Source organism: Hevea brasiliensis, chromosome 9 (genome assembly GCF_030052815.1).
Source record: "Hevea brasiliensis isolate MT/VB/25A 57/8 chromosome 9, ASM3005281v1, whole genome shotgun sequence".
In the NCBI taxonomy this organism is placed as follows: domain Eukaryota; kingdom Viridiplantae; phylum Streptophyta; class Magnoliopsida; order Malpighiales; family Euphorbiaceae; genus Hevea; species Hevea brasiliensis.
In genome coordinates, this window is record NC_079501.1 from 18,726,932 (window position 1) to 18,744,019 (window position 17,088).

Consider the following 17,088-nt stretch of genomic DNA (forward strand, 5'->3'; position numbering starts at 1 on the left):
ACTTGGTTAATTCACTCATAGAGGTGACTCTTAACATAACTGCCCAATAAAGTCGAAGAAACAAAAATTTCAAAATCTAGAATTAAATTAAAGAAGAATGAAAAATTAAGGAAAAAGAAAAAGAATACAAATTGGACTTATTGCATCACCTTGATGACATCATGAATGATGTCAAAATAAACTTTTAATTTTGTCAATTTTTGACCAAGTCAAATATCATTAATAAAGACATAAAATACATAAAAATTTAAAAGAAAAATCACTCTTCCTCCTTCCCCAAACCAGCCGGCCAAAACACCCACCTCCCACCTCCATTTTCATTCCTCCATTAAAGCTTGATCTAAGCTTTTTACTTCCATCAATTAACCTTAATTTCTCAAAATTTCTCCCATAAACCTTACTACCTTAACTAGAAAAGAAGATTGAAGAAACAAAGAGAAGGAAAAGAGAGGAGAATTGAAGAATTGGACATCAAAGTTGAGGTAAGTAATTTAAATTGAAATTTTTAGTTGAAGTATATGTTTTAAGTTAGTTTAACTTAGAATTTAACTTAAAATTCAAACAAAAATTATCAAGGGGGACTATTAATTAATTTCGGCTAGCCTATGAAGGGGTATAAATTGCATGAATTTAATTAAATTGAAGGGTTATTTGAGGTGAATTGAGTGTGTAGATGTTGATTACACACTTTAATTTCAATGATTGAGTGAGTTGGGTAAACTAGGGTTCTTGAGTCTTGAAATTGGGAGAAAAATTGAAGAAAATGGTAAATTGATGCAAATGACCTTAATTGAGGTTAGAAATGGTCACTTGGGACCAATTGTGATGTGTTGGAATTGGTAGAATTAAAATGCAATTTGGATTAGGTAGGGTTACTAATCTGGCAGCTTGACCTATGTCCCTTTCAAGGACCAAAATTGAAAATTTATCAACCCAATTGGTGTGAGGCCAATTAGAAATGAAAATAACACATAATAACACATTTTTCATTCAGGAACCATGCCCACAAAATGACATTAACATAGTGAACAATTAGGTCAAACCCGAGTGTTGTGCACTGCCATTGTACCAAAATGATCAAATGAATTAGCCATAACTTGGGCTAGACAAGTCCAAATGACCTGATTTTTGTGGCATTGCAAATGTATGACATAACACTACAACTTTCATGAAGAATACCAACCCAAATTTTGCCCATAACTAAGTCATTTTGCCACCCAAAGTTAGTTTTCCAAAACTGCCAGAACCTAAACAAGCCCAGAATTCTGGGTTAAAAACTAATCCGGCCACTCGGCCAACCTTAGTAAAATACTCATATCTTGGGCTACAAAACTTCAAATGGAGTGATTCAAAAAGGAAATTAAAGATAAGACAATAAGGAACAACTTTGATGAAGGATACTTAGCCAAATTCTCACAGTAAACAGGCCGATGGAACAATGCAAGACATGGCACAAAAACTGAAAATTTGAAATTGTCATTAAGAGACCTAAAAATTGAAGGGACAATCAAAACCAACAAATTAGGCACCCAAAATGTAGTATGTGGATGTAATTGAAATTCTCATATCTATTAAGCATAAGAAAGTTAACATTTTAACTTGAATAATGCCATAAATAGTAATCCCGAGATACAAATTTTAAAGAACGTAATTTAAGCATATTAGGTCTAGAAATAAGTAGATGTGAATTTATTATTGGATTTATTATAAGTTGTGATACTGAAACACTGTAAATTGAATGTTTCAGTTGAAAAAAATACGAGAAAAGAACCTGAATCACCGATTCAAGGCCTAGAGGCGACTTACACGAGGTTTGTGCACAACACAGAAACTTTCTGTAAATTTTCTTTTGCAAATTGTTTTGAATGAATTGTGATCATTAAATTGTGACTTTATTTATACTGAAAAATTAGATTGAAAAGAAAAATATGTTATTAACCCAAAATGTTGAGAAAATAAACTATTTGTGAATTATTGACATTTGAACGTTTAGAAAACTGTTTAAATGGTTTGAAACCACAGTGTCATGACCAAATGTCTGAATGCCTCATTAGCCTGACTAGTGGGAGGAATTAGTTTTGTATTCCCTCTCTGGCTGAAGTGTTGAGGTGTGTGCTAGGAGAGGAAGAAATTTGAATGGGTACCCATAGATTTGAGCTAGCTAGCTTTGGTATTCCTCATAAACCTTTGGCTATTGAGATGAAAAATATATATTGATGGCATGATATGACTGTGTGAATTTATAAAAATTGTTTTGTAACTTCGTAAGTGAAAAATTTCTTTGATCAAAATTTTAAATTATGTTTTGTATCTGTTTATTAATTTCAGTACCGTATTTGGATTAATTGTGATTTAATATATGCATAAATTAGCATTTTTGTTATGTTGTGTATAACTGAGTTATTGTACTTAGCGATGGCTTTTTATTGCTGTTGCAAGTAGAGAGACTAGTAAAGCAGCCAAGTGAGCTGCTAAGGACTACTGTGCTACACTTTGAGATTCTGTCGGGTATTAAATTATACCCTTCATACATATTTATTTTGATGTATATGACTGTATATACATGTTGTAAATTGGCATTGAGCAGTTGTACAGAACTTGTAATAATATTATTTTGGATTTTCTGATGTAAATTTAGACCGATGAATGTAAATCAATTTTTCTTTAATGGAATGTGAATGAAATTCTTTAGTATTAATTTTAAAAATAATTGAGTTGAGAATTGACTTGAATTTTGGAGTTGAGAAGAATTGTGTTGATTTGAGTTGTGATGGTGGTTGATTTTAATGAAGTAATTATAGGAAGTGCATTTTTATAGGTCAAAAATTTTGGTTTTTCTCAATTACAGCATGCACTCTGTTGAAATTTTTACAAAATTTGCTCAAAAAAAAAAGTCAAAAAAATTTTATTTAACTTTTAAACTTCAATTAAACGTTTTTAATACCTGATAGAAATGCTCACCACCTTCAAAAAGTAAGAAAATTGTTTCAAAATCATAGAGGAGTAAGGTGTGACATAATAATTTTTTAATTTAAATAAATAAAAATTTATTGATATATTTCATCATTAAAAAAAGTAAATTATTATATTTATTATAATTTTTTTTATTTTTAAAATTTTCTAATATGTGTTATTTATTTATTTTATAATAATATAATTTTTATTATTGTAAAAAAATATTTTTCTTAAATATTTATTTAATTTTAATTACAAAAATTATAATATAATTTTAAATATAAACAGTCATTATTTTTAAATTGAAAATAGAACTTTTATTATAAATAAAAATAATTTAAAATTATTTTTTAACTTTATTTAAATTTATAAAAATAAAAAATAATTTTTTAATTTTTTGTTTAAATTTATTACATGTAAATATAATTTTTTTTAATTTTTTAAAAAAATTATAAAATTACTCTAATTTTTCATTAGTAAATAGGCATTTAGTCTACTTTAATTTTACATAATGGATATTTCAAAAGAAATATTGAATAATAACCTGTAAGAAAAAAACAAAAGGAAACGTAAGTTTCAAGAGACACGTTGCAGCAAGGGAGGTTTTACTGAGAAACGCGGGACATATCGCCCATTGCGTAAAAGGGGCGCCACTCCCTCCCTTTCTTTTTTGCATCCTATGGGCTAAGCGTTACCGTCATATTCGTTTTGCATATTCTCTCTTTCCCTTGCTCACTCACAAATCTACAACAACAGTTTCTTTATAAAATAAAATCCCATGATCCAAATTCCATTCCAATCCCTGATCTCTCCCTGCGATTAGATTCCCATTTCCCATCTCCATTTTTGTCTCTTTCTTCCATCATTTTTTGAATCAAGGATAATTTCTGCCTTTTCCAGGTACACAAATGCCATATCTCCTATATATGTATCTTGTTAATTTTCATTTCCTTCCTATAACATACCCTTTTTCCTTCTCTCCACATCTCTCTAGATCGGAGCTCTAATCCAACTCACCGATGGCCGTTGCCACCGATAAGCTCACTCCCCTCAATTCTGCTGTTGCTGGACTCAATCAAATCAGGTTTCCTATTCTTTATCGTTGAATTTCTGCGTCTGCTCGATTGGCGTCTGTGAATTTGGATTTTGTTCGTTTTGCATGTTGAAGCTTGAGGTCTTAGATCTAATTTTGGTTTTGGTTTTTGTAGCGAGAGTGAGAAAAATGGATTCATAAGCCTGGTCTCTCGATATCTTAGGTGATTCTAAATCAAATCTCTGGTTCTTTCCCTTTAGCGTTTAGTTCTTTCTCTTTAGCGTTTAGTTTCCTTCTCATCAATAACTTTATTAAATATCTAAATGATGATATGACGTATAAGATTCAACGCTTTTAGATTTGTAATATTACTTACTATTCTTTTTTTGCTGTGATATTGTTGACTAAAAAAGTGGGGAAGCCCAACAAGTGGAGTGGAGCAAGATTCAAACACCTACTGATGAAGTAGTGGTTCCTTATGATAGCTTGGCGCCCATTCCTGAAGGTAATGATCTATATCCAAACCAGTGTGCTTGCAGTATCTTTCAATTCTCTCTCTCTCGCGTTTTCCTAGAGGATGATCAAGAGTCAACTGGGTTGTTGCAGATCCAGCTGAAACTAAGAAGCTTTTGGACAAACTCGTTGTTCTGAAGCTTAATGGAGGATTGGGGACAACAATGGGTTGCACTGGACCCAAGTATTTCATCTTTGTCGCAATTGTTGACGTGTTATGTTTCTTTTACGTAATCATGATTTAATTTATGTAATTTTCTTTTTGGTTATGCAGGTCTGTCATTGAAGTTCGTAATGGATTGACATTCCTCGACCTTATTGTCATCCAGATTGAGGTTTCTGTTCTTTTTTCTTCGGCTTTGATTTTCTTTCTTTTTTTTTTTTTAAAAGGATTGTTTCATCTTTTCCTGCACCTGACTTTGGGGTTACTGTAGAATCTCAATTCCAAATATGGGTGCAACGTTCCCTTGCTTCTAATGAACTCCTTCAACACTCATGATGATACACAGAAGGTGCCTGACTTGGGCCTTTACTTCAGTTCTTTTCATTCTTTTTTTTCCCGAGTAGATATAACCTTTAAACTAACTAATTCTTTTTCAACTTAGATTATAGAGAAGTACTCAAAATCAAACGTCGAGATTCATACTTTTAATCAGGTATGTAATTCTACTGCTTGACCATGTTACTGAAAACAAAGAAAACCATAGATTCATTACTCTCCCTCTTGGATGTATGCAGAGTCAATATCCTCGTCTGGTTCTTGAGGATTTTACTCCATTGCCAATCAAAGGGCAGACTGGCAAGGATGGATGGTATATTTTATATTTTTTTACTGTTCAGACTATAGATTTATAATCAATGATTTTACGGTATTTGATTTTGCTGTTCTGTGCACGTATGATAGTTGTTTATTCTATTTCTATCTATCAATCAGATACTTCAGGAGTGAGAGTGTTATATATATGTGTGCTTTCATTGTGTATATCTTTTTGTACAACATAAACTAGCTAATTGTCCCCTTTTCCCCTTTGTAACCATAAAAATCTTTGATTCCATTTCCTATAGAACCCAAGGCATCCATTGACCCATACTTATGTTTCCCTAACAAAGATAAGAGGCCTGCTTATGCTGCTTTGATTTTGATCTCCAAAATGGAATGGAAAGCTCTCATATTAACTAGTGGTTTAGAGTCCATGACCCTTCATAAGCTATTTCACTCTCACTCCTGAGGTTTCATTTTAGTGGTAATGATGTAGAAACAAGAAAGAACACTCGAGAGGATGAGAAACAATTCTCAAAATTATATTAATTCTCAAAATCAATCAATTGTCAATTTTATGAGCTCTATTAAAATACATAGATGACATGGGAATTTATAGTATAATAACTAGTCTTACTAGTATGGATTTGGAATCCCAAGTAATAACATACTAAACAAATTCTAACTAATAATACCAAATCAATACTAATAAAGGAAATTCTAAACAATAGAAATACTAAATAATTCAAATACTACATCCTAATTTAATTTCCTCAATAATAGAAACCTAAACTTTCTAATTTTATGACAAAAATTGAATTCCTAGGGTTAGATTTCCTTAACTGCGTCATTCTCCCCCTGTTGGAGAAAATTCAATATTGAGTTTTGTAGTGTTGAAGAATCAAGAGCTGAATTTGGAGAACAGTAGCCTTATCTTCTTGGATGGTAGCAAACTACCAATAAGATTGAAAAGAAGAACTTCATACTTTCTTTCACATCCTTGAAAACATCTGAACATGTAAAATCAGTCACAACTACAGTTGAAAGGCTCAATTTAGTAGGAAGAAGAGTATTAGATAAATGTTCAATTTACATAGTCATCTCTTTGGCTTGATATTCTTCGTTCCCTAGGATACAATCCTCAAGCTGTTCTTGCTCAATTCTCAGTAACTTCTTTCTCTAGAATAGGTTCCTCAAACTTTTCCAACTCAGTCCTATCATCTTGGATTTCAACATGTGAAGGCTTAACAATCAAAGCTTTGGATTCTTCAAGTTACTCTTCATTATGAAATTCTTGCCTTGCATCCCGTTGGATTGTAATAACATCTTCAGGAATCTTGAGAACTCACCTAGCTTTATTTTTTGCCTACCCAAAGTTTCTTCAAGGTGTTGCTCATTTGTTTCTTGAGATTTTTCTTCAATTTGAACATTTGAGCCACGTAGAGTATCGAATGCTCCAGTATAGAAGCGTGATAAGTTAGTAGTGGATGGAGTGTGAAGGAAATTGGGGAGATCTAAAATGACACGGAGGGAAGCATTATTTAAAGAGTTTCAATTGGGGAGATCTAAAATCACGCGTAGGGAAGCATTATTTAAAGAGTTTCAATTTTTGGATATTAATGCAAAATTAGTTTTAAATAGAGCTGAATGGCGAAAAATGATCCATATAACCGAACCTGATTAGTTTGGGATTAAAAATTGGTGGTTGTTGTCATCTTGTGCTACTAATACTAGGATTTGGAATCCCAAACAAGAAGATACTGAACTCACTAATTAGGAATATTAAAACAATACTAATAAAGGACATTCTAAACAATAAAATTCCTAAATAATTAAAATACTACTTCCTGATTAAATTTCCTAAATAATAAACACCTAAACTTCCTAATTATGCATTGAAAACTTAAATTCCAAAAGTTAGATTTCCTTGACTGCCTCAGATAAACTTTAAGCAAGTTAATTTTGCAGTATTATGAATCTGGGTTTTAATAAACACTCCCCTAATAGTAATAATGTCTCACTTTTGACTGACATTCCTGAAATTCACTTTCTGTGGAGCATGATAACTTTGATTCGATGCTAAATTATTATTTTTTTTTTTTTGCATATATTTGGTGGTGACTTGCCCATTGTACTAGCTGCTTGAAGAGCTTTGTGATTATTGTAGCATAGTTTAATTTGTGGAGCTTATGGAGCAGCACCACCTGAAAATTGTTGCACCTTGTGAATAATGTGTCATCTTGCTTCCTACACATCTGTGATTTTAGTTGTTGGCTATTATGCATAAATGTTTTTGTGGCAGATGGCATCTAATCTAGGTTGATGACTTATGTTCTAGATTATTTTTTTGAAAAGTTCTTTTTAGTGGAATTCTTTTGTGCTCAAGATTATCACATGAATGTGAAGGTATCCTCCTGGACATGGTGATGTGTTCCCATCTTTGAAGAACAGTGGAAAGCTTGATTCTTTGTTACTACAGGTTGGTGTTTTGATGCATTGTTTATTGGCAATGTTATGAAGTAAATTTTCCTCAAGCATGCGTCTATCTTTTTTTGTATTTGTTTCCTTCTCCTTACAGGGCAAGGAGTATGTGTTTATTGCCAACTCGGATAACCTGGGTGCCATTGTTGATTTGAGTATCCTGATTTTAGATCTCAATTTGCCTTAAGTTTCTGGCCTTTAGTTTCTAGGTTCTAGCTACTGGTCTTAATGATGAAAATGGTTGAATTGAAGTATTTTGGACAATTTCCCTTGACTCTGTGCTGCAGAAATCTTAAGTCATCTGATCAAAAACAAGAATGAGTACTGCATGGAGGTACAGAAATATGACTTCAGCCAATTAATTCCATTTACGGCTTCAAACCTGTTCTCTTATATTTCCACTCTTTTGTAGGTGACACCCAAAACCCTGGCTGATGTAAAGGGTGGTACTCTCATCTCTTATGAAGGGAAAGTTCAGGTATGTATGCTGCAACATAGTTTCCTTTTGACGGCAATGAGCGTAGATTCTCAAAATATCAGATCATGGTACACTAAGCATTGTTAATCAAACATCAGTGTCAGAAATACTAATTTACTTTACAAAGTTCTTGACTTTTCAATTGCATATTCTTGATTTGATGTGTACTGGAAATTCTTTTTTACTTCTCCCTTCTTGCTTTAATGAAAGCCACTCTTTTTTTGTCCCCCCTCAGCGCCACCTCTAAAGAAGAAGAAGAAGAAAATAACCTTTGATTGACTAATCTTGTTACCTTTATTATGTGATGCAGCTATTGGAGATTGCACAAGTCCCTGATAAGCATGTAAGCCATGATGTTGTCCTTATGTTTTTGTAGATGTTTGTTCCTTTACAAGTTTTCTTCTCGAACTTTTTAATGGAGATCTAGTTGTGCCTTTAGTTAGATTATCCACTTTAGTCTGTGGATAAGGGCAAATGACACTAATTTAGAAGACAGAGTGCCTTGACCTCACTAGGGATTGCCATGCTGTCATTGTGTTTTAGTAGAGTATGTTTTCGAAGTTTATGGATTGAATTTTGTTTGAAACAGGTCAATGAGTTCAAGTCAATAGAGAAGTTTAAAATTTTCAACACAAACAATTTGTAAGTCAACTTTGCCATCAATGTTGTAATGAAACCTAGATGGTTTGATGGGGTACTAAAACTATATATTATAACAGGTGGGTGAGCTTGTCAGCTATTAAAAGGCTTGTTGCGGCTGATGCACTGAAGATGGAGATAATTCCTAACCCAAAGGTGTCTCTCTGTCTTGTTCCATTTCCTTATTCTTTTTATATGATTTGATGCTCTAGTTCATTTTTTAGATGGCCAAATTGTTGATCAAATAGATATTGTTTTCAGGAAGTAGATGGAGTCAAAGTTCTTCAGTTAGAAACTGCAGCTGGTGCAGCTATTAGGGTATTCATAACACATTATATATATATATATATAGTAAGCTTTGAAGCTGGATTCTTTTTCTCTTTTTATTTTTGATATGGTTGTTTCTATCTCGTCAACCAGTTCTTTGACCAAGCAATTGGTATAAATGTTCCTCGATCTCGATTCCTTCCAGTGAAGGCAACTTCAGATTTGCTTCTTGTCCAGGTTTGGCATATTTTCTGTGGTTGTATTGAAGTCACCCAGCAGTGAGACAGGCAAAACTCATCTTGTTGCCAATTTTGGCAGTCTGATCTTTACACCTTGGTGGATGGCTACGTTATCCAAAATAAAGCTAGGAAAAATCCTGCAAATCCTTCTATTGAACTGGGTCCAGAATTCAAGAAGGTGATGGTTTTTTTTTTTTTGAGGTTGGGTGCTCTCACAAGTTTGATTTTTGATACTGATTGGTCTTTTGTTCTTCTTGACAGGTTGCCAACTTCTTGAGTCGATTTAAGTCAATCCCTAGTATTGTTGAGCTTGATAGCCTTAAGGTGACTGGTGATGTATGGTTTGGTACTGGTGTCACTCTCAAGGTATAACATGCATCTCTGTTGCTCGTCAATTGTATATTTTCATTTCTTTAGCACCTGAATCACTGTAGACAACACTAATATAATAATTGTTTTGTGCAAATGACTTGATATATATTCATCTATACATGCATTGAAAATAAATAAATGAATGGGAATGAGTTGGGTGTTTGGCTACCTGGACTGAGAGGAATGGGAATGAGTTGGGTGTTTGGCTACCTGGACTGAGAGGAATGGGAATGAGAAATCAAGAATAGAAAATTTTCATTTCCACATGAGGCCTGCATTCCTAGTCCTCCTCTTTCATTCATATTGCTCTTCATTTTTTCATTTGTTTGTCTATGCATGATGTAAAGTATTCATGTTCGAATGTAATGTATCATATCTGGACCTGCTAAACAGTCTCATATAGATTTTCAGCCACACTTTTATTAGATGTAACCATATATGGTACTCAGTGTTCCCTTGGTTAATCTTTCCAAACAATTGTGTTTACACATCTAGGTGTCCCAGCAACTGCACCAGTAGGAGATATGCCTGGTCTCACATTGGTTTTGACACTTATTAGTTTTACCAATTTATACTATTGCATTGGTCCTCTTTATAAAGACGATTGTAACCAACTGTTTTCCAACCTTTGCAGGGTAAAGTAAGCATTGCAGCAAAACCTGGTGTGAAATTGGAAATACCTGATGGAGCTGTAATGGAGAACAAGGTACAATGTACATTTATAAAATAAAGTTTGATTTGCCATGATACCCGTCTCCCTCCTAAAAATATCTGATGTACCAAAAGAAAAAAAGATTATTTGTTCTAATTTGGCTCGCCCTTTTTTTTTTTTCTCTTTTTATGTCCAGGATATTAATGGCCCTGAAGACCTCTAAGGAAGCCGCTTAGCTTGTAGTGTGTTGGAGACTAGTAGCCTCTGAGGAGTCCTTTCTTCATCTTAGAATGCCCATGTATTTTGATAGTAAAGAATAAAAAAGTTGCGTTTGTTTGCAGTGTTTGAATTTGGAATGTCTAGTAACCGTGTACCTCTTTTTGTTCATACAAACAACCTTGATAAGGGGGTGTAAAACTACGTTCGAGTATAATTTGGAAACTTGAGCCCCAATCTCTGGCACAGTTATCCTTTAGTTTTCACAAAACGTGCCAAGACTGGCGAGAATGGTTATGATATTTGAATTTCTTGCTAGAATTCTTAATGAAAAATTATAACTGATCTTTGTTATGTACTCGTGTTGAAGTGGTTTCCAACTTAAGAATTTCTTAGGTAGTTAGAATTCTTATTACAAAATTGCAACTAAACTCTGTTTTGTACTCATGTCGAGGTCGATTCCAACCTTATTTTTCCAATAAAACATTGATGCCGAGAGAAGGACATGCGGGTGATAAAACTTTGCACGTATGTAAAACTAAAATTTAAGAGCTGAACACCTATAAGACGGGCTTCTCTTGTGCCTCTTCATGCCAACTCTGTGAAGCAATAGCAGAGTGAACGCTACACCATAGCATTCCGAGCTTTCCATTAAGACATACTGAATGCTTCAGCTTGGAGGTTCAAATACATCTTTTCATTTTCTTCATAATTTTATATTCTTTTATTCATAAATTTATTCTCTTGCCTTGTTTGGGAAGGGAGAAAAGCAGAAGTGGGAGAACACTTTGTATTGATTGGGGAAGCAGAGAAAAATGAGGGGAACGAAAAAGGTATTAACCCAAATTACTCTTATGCCCTTTGTCAACGTATGAGAAATAATGTTATGGGAAGAAAAAATGTATACTTACTATTGTACTTAACAATGAAAAAAACTGAAAAGTGAAGAAAGAAAATTATTTTTTTACAAAACATTTATAAAGAAATTTTTTTGACGTGTTTATTTTTTTTTATTAATTATCATTAAGTATATTTTGTAAAAAGAAATCATATTTGTACCTTGCTCATTTTCTTAGGCTTAATTTATTTTACGAAAAATATCATTTATAATAATTTTATTAAAATATGAAATTGTTTATGTATATATGATATAAATATATATATTAATTTAAAATTATAATTAAATAACAAATAGTATTTTTATAAAAAAATATTATTTTTTAAAAAATAATTTTTGGGAAAAACATTTTCAGAACACAACCTTAGACTACATGAGTCAAATTTTCCACCCCAGTTGTTTTCATTCTCCTCTCTACCATTAAGGCCAAATTCTAAATCATAGTGAATCACTATATCAAGCAATTTCCACGGAAAAATTCTTCCCACGTTTGTAATACAAAGGCAACATTATGATTGCTGTAACTACAAAATTGCAAGTAAAGAAACACACACACAAAAAAGGAGAAAAAAAAAAAAAAGAATAGATGAAAGAGACCAAATAGCAATGGCAGAGTTGAACATGTTTACCCTAGCAAATAACTCTTCAACCTCAAGCAATGAAGATAGTTTTGAAATAACTGTATTTAGAAACAAAAATTTTAGCTAATTAATCCAAATTAGAGCAATTCAAAGCAGCTTTTATTTTCTGAACAGTGGAGCTGATAAGGGTATTAACAGTTGCTACTGATTCGATGTTCAGCTCCTTGGAGGAGGAGGAGGAGGAGGAGGAAGTAGGTGTAGAAACTAATATTTGAAAGGCCACTGTAAGCAGTGAACCACCTGATGATCTTCCAGGATTTGCACTAGTTGAAGCACCATTCCCTGTGTCTGGACGGCCATCTCCAGATATAACAAAACCAGATGGAAGAATAGGTATGATTGATGAATCTTCACCGCTAATTGCTATGTTCATGGTTGGAATGTCAATGGGAGCATATACTATAAATGATCCCAAAGGGTCTGTGCAGCTCTCTTGAAGCATCACCATGTTGTTCTCACTGGGTATAAAAGGCTGCATCATAGACAACCACTCAAATGAAACTTTAATTATTAGCTAAAAGCGAGGAGAAAATAAACTAGAGCTACGAATCAGGTATATATGATCACTGAAGCTAGTGATGGGATAGCCGTTTCAGCTCATTTTATGCATATATAAACAGGAGAGGAAAATATAGAGTTACCCGAATGATGGATATGCAGTTGCCTGGATGAGCACCACCGGAGATGTGTGCAATCTCATGCACTGGGTTTCCATTGGAGAGTATGTCCCACTGTTAAGACAATCACCAGATGTTAGGTAAATTTCTATGAATTTGGCTATCTTTTAAGTGTGAACAGAATAATAATGCATGAAGAATGTTACTATTAATAAACCTGAACTCGGGTTTTCTCATCTTTGAAGAAATTAAAAACATCCTGAGGAAGGAGAGGAAGCCAAAGAGAAGTAGCCGCACTGACAATCATGCCGCCGGGCTGGCCTGGTTCCATGCTTTTCCGAACAGAAACTCTAACCCCACTATTTTTCACTTCAGACAACTGAGGAAAATCCAGCTTACCTGACATACTTAACATCGAACAGAAATTCTTTACCATCCTGTGAGCGAGTTTCATTATGCTTTTTCTACCTTCGGATGAAGTCATCACTGAGCAATATATATGGATTAAGAGAAATCAAAGGGGCAAAGAGATGAAATTTAAGGATATAGGCTAGATTAATTACCTCCTCCAAGTTCCCAAGAAGGTGCAGTTTCTCCAAAGGAGAAAGCATACCTTTCACACATCCTCTGGAGGGTAAAAATCCATCTTTCAGCTCCGTATGCAGAATCACTAGAGATGAGATCTCTGTAGAGTCGATGAGTTTGAGTTTTGTCATCTACTTCCACATGTTCTACCCAAGTAACCTGTCAAATATTTTAATGGGACATTGGGATCAAATCAAAACTAATACACTATTAACTTCTATAAAATAAGCTCAGGAGATCATAATTTGTTTATCAATCAAATTGTACTTAACATCGTCACCCTGATCATAACATGCAAATGTGCGATGCAATTTTCAAGCTGCATATTTATAGGAACTTATTGAAATCCATATAAATGCCTTCCTTTACCTCAGGCATTTATGGTTGTGTAGCACAGACCATAAATGTTTTGTCTATCAGCTAAACAATAATGGGATATAATATAAATGAGGTGTCTGCATATACCCTTGGTTTTGGATCGATATCTAGGAAACAATTAAGAGACTTATCTTCATTTTTCCTCGTCAAAATGGCAATTCTTCTCAATTAGCTATGTCATTAATCAATTTGTGTCACGATATTATCAGAATTAGGTGTGAAGTTCATCCAGAATTGATCCCCATTTGGGTATGATTGCTTTAGCATATTAATAATTCTCAGTAGCAGCACTTTCTGAACTAATTGAACCTGTCCATTACAGAAAAGGAGTTGCTCACCTTGGAACATCCATTAGGCATGTCCTGGATCATGCATCCAGAAGGTAGCCTCCAAGAGCGGGACGAGAAGCAATTTTCTTTTAAGCAGTCATAGGATACATCTGCGATCACCCATGTGTCAGCCTCAATTTGCTGACATTGACGAAGGAAGCAGAATTCCCTCGATGGAACCAAGGGAGAAAGTATGTGCATCTGTTCATACATCTGCATTTGTCCACTTCGGTCAATATATTAACTGATGCCGTCACGAAATTTCAGGAAAATAAGAAACTTAATAGAACCACTCCACCGATACATACCAGCTGCAAGGAACCACTTCGGTTTCCTATCAATCCAGTTTCAAGTACTTGAATTATGCTTGCTCTAGTAACAATTGTTGGAAAAAGATCAACCCATTTATTCTGCAAAATCAAAAAGTTTGCTTCAACTTATATATTCCTTTCCAGCAATATTAACCTAATGTAATGCTATGTCAAGGAGAGGGAGAACCAAAAAGAGCACTGACCGTATCTAAAAACATTTCCACTAGGTTCATTCCATTCATTGTCACCATTCCTGAGTCCTTTGATGACTCAACGCGTGCATTTGAACCTTTGAAGTGATGAGCCCTAGGGAATACTTTGTCGTAGCTGTCACGATGAATGGTGTATCTTCCATCAGACTGAGATCTGATCCACAAAGGTTCATTGATTCTTAGAAGTCTTATCAACTCCTCCATGGCCCTAGCAGCAGTCTCAGTCATTAGTGTCTTCTCCATTTCTGGGATTCCTTCAAGTTGTTGGTAAGGCATGGGAATATGGTCAGAAATTCCTGGATTTAGTTCAAGATCAAGGGCAGGGCTTCCCATTCTTTGATTAGCGAGGCCTGTCATCGAAAAGTCTAATGAAGATCTGTGGATAGGAATTATTGAATCCATCTGAGAAATTGGTTTTCCTATGTACTTGGCAAGAAGGGCAGATACTTTTTCATGCTGCAAAATTTTCATGACAAGGCATCAGTACAACAAGATCCTTATAATCTTGAAACATGAGGACTAATTCAAGAAAAAGCTCAAAGAAATGGTGATATTTAGAAAGAGAATTGAGCTGTAACAATCCAAACTAGCCTCTTCTTTCAGTTGAGCATTTTCCAGCTGAAGTTTCTGCAAACTACGTTGACGTTCTTCTTCTCCAAAGGGAGGACCTCCACAAGATGGGCAAATCACATTCTTCAGTGCCTCTCTGATTGCAAGGTTTTCACATTGAATCCTTTCATTTTCAGCTCGAAGAACTGAATTATCTGCTTTCTCATTTTGAGTCTGAGAATAAATGGCAGATGAAAAGGTATCATTATTCAATTGTTATTGAGTAATTCCAAGAAATATTGCAAACTCGAGCTTTTGCTCATGAAGCCAATAACACACCTTTGTTTGGGTCCTTTTGTTTTGAAACCAGAACTTGATCTGTCTAGGCTCAAGGCCTAATTCCTTACTTAATTGGCGCCTCTGGTTGTCATCTGGATGTGGGCACTCCTTGAAAAATCTATCACATGGAAACAGAAATTTTCCATTATCATCCATGAAAAAAAATTTAAAAACATGATGAAGCTGTAATGTACATACAAAATTTCATTCAAATAACAGAATTGTTAAAATTAACTAACTTTTAACAATTGAGGACCAATATTTTAGGTAAATCAAGAAGGCATTCAAGGCACGAAGGAGGCTTATCCTTATAAACAAGAAATGATTAATGCACTTAAAGAAGAAGAAGAAGCAAAGTTTCGATCACCAAAACACCAGCGGAAAATGGCAAAGAAATAATGGGAAAAGCCTCTGACACACACACACATATATACACACACAAAGTAATGCAAAGTATATCAGGAGAACTGATCATTGGCTTGCCATACTATCTAAGCCACTAGCTAGGGTTAGTTCAATTGGTACACCTGTAAATAACCATAGGTGAACGTTATGTATTAATATCCAAACCCTTTTGAAAATATAAATAAAAAAAACTAAGAAAGGATTAGAAGGGGGGAATTCCCCATTAAAATTGACATGACCCACAATCCTTGATAGCAAAAGCAAAAATAAAATAAAATTTTTTGGAAGCAATATAAGAAGATCATGAACATGAAATGTATTTCAAATGCAGAAAAAGAATGGTATTACACGCTTCAAGCTGCTGTATTTGACGAGAAGTATGTCGATGGTACGCCTTCTTCCCCCTTCTATTGTTGGAAGGTTCTTGTTCATCGCCTGAAGCACCACCAGCAGCCATGGAAAAATCCATTTTCAGACTCCAATAGCACCTAAAAATCTCTTCTGGTAGGCATAAATATATGTATATGCCAGGCTTATATAAATATGCTAGTAGTGAACACTTATGACAATATATGAGTTTATTAACATATATGGCCTCCGCGCCAATTCCAAATAAGGAGAGAAAATGAACACCAAATCAAACCCAATAAAGAGAGATATCTGAATCTGGGTTTTTCCAGTTTTGGCTGCAGACCTTGGATTCTTTTTGAGGTTTCTGCTGAAAAATATTTTTGCTTTAGGCATTATCCTATCGACTGCAACACACGTAACACCTAAAACACAGTGCAACTCAGCGAAAATCCTGCTCACTGAGATATGCTTTGCATGAAAAACCACCAAATATGGGAAAAGATTATAATGGCTTTACTTTTACATATATATCTCTTTCGTACTTATACTTCTCTCTCTTTGCATCTGCTCATCAGATGATAAATATATAATATACTAGTCTTGTTTTGTTTGATGAAATTGACAGATGGATTTGGAGAAGAAGTGCACTTGGTTCACTGGGGTTTTGGAATTTTTTGTTTTTTTTTCACTTGCTGGGATAGGCATCAACAGAAAGAGTGGCTTCCCTTATTTTAGAATTTCCAATCCCCTTTCCATTTTTAATCTTCCTCTACCTAAATCATGCATGGATTTTTTTTTTTCTAAAATCGGTTTATCATAAACTCACAAAATATATGATAAGACTTACCTATTAAATACGTAAGTTACA

The 17,088-nt window shown here is 34.1% G+C and overlaps 2 protein-coding genes across 2 annotated transcripts; one reads left to right on the forward strand and one right to left on the reverse strand.

The window, feature by feature from the left end:
* The first annotated feature begins 3,593 nt into the window (after positions 1 to 3,593).
* Positions 3,594 to 10,959, forward strand: LOC110637615 (UTP--glucose-1-phosphate uridylyltransferase). The gene is made up of 22 exons (XM_021787818.2): positions 3,594 to 3,855; positions 3,950 to 4,039; positions 4,164 to 4,211; positions 4,402 to 4,493; positions 4,595 to 4,685; positions 4,776 to 4,836; positions 4,936 to 5,013; positions 5,107 to 5,157; positions 5,240 to 5,313; positions 7,668 to 7,740; positions 7,840 to 7,897; positions 8,030 to 8,076; positions 8,155 to 8,220; positions 8,531 to 8,563; positions 8,810 to 8,862; positions 8,940 to 9,015; positions 9,121 to 9,177; positions 9,280 to 9,363; positions 9,445 to 9,543; positions 9,627 to 9,731; positions 10,372 to 10,443; positions 10,586 to 10,959. The coding sequence occupies exons 2-22, from the start codon at positions 3,975 to 3,977 to the stop codon at positions 10,610 to 10,612; spliced, it is 1,410 nt and encodes a 469-aa protein (XP_021643510.2). The 5' UTR covers positions 3,594 to 3,855; positions 3,950 to 3,974; the 3' UTR covers positions 10,613 to 10,959.
* Positions 10,960 to 11,999: 1,040 nt separating this feature from the next.
* Positions 12,000 to 16,449, reverse strand: LOC110637625 (homeobox-leucine zipper protein ROC8). The gene is made up of 10 exons (XM_021787828.2): positions 16,220 to 16,449; positions 15,465 to 15,582; positions 15,168 to 15,359; positions 14,568 to 15,032; positions 14,362 to 14,463; positions 14,063 to 14,266; positions 13,325 to 13,505; positions 12,979 to 13,247; positions 12,786 to 12,875; positions 12,000 to 12,616 (listed from the first exon to the last, which is right to left on the reverse strand). Exons 1-10 carry the CDS (start codon positions 16,336 to 16,338, stop codon positions 12,212 to 12,214), a joined length of 2,145 nt encoding a protein of 714 aa, XP_021643520.2. The 5' UTR covers positions 16,339 to 16,449; the 3' UTR covers positions 12,000 to 12,211.
* Positions 16,450 to 17,088: the final 639 nt, after the last annotated feature.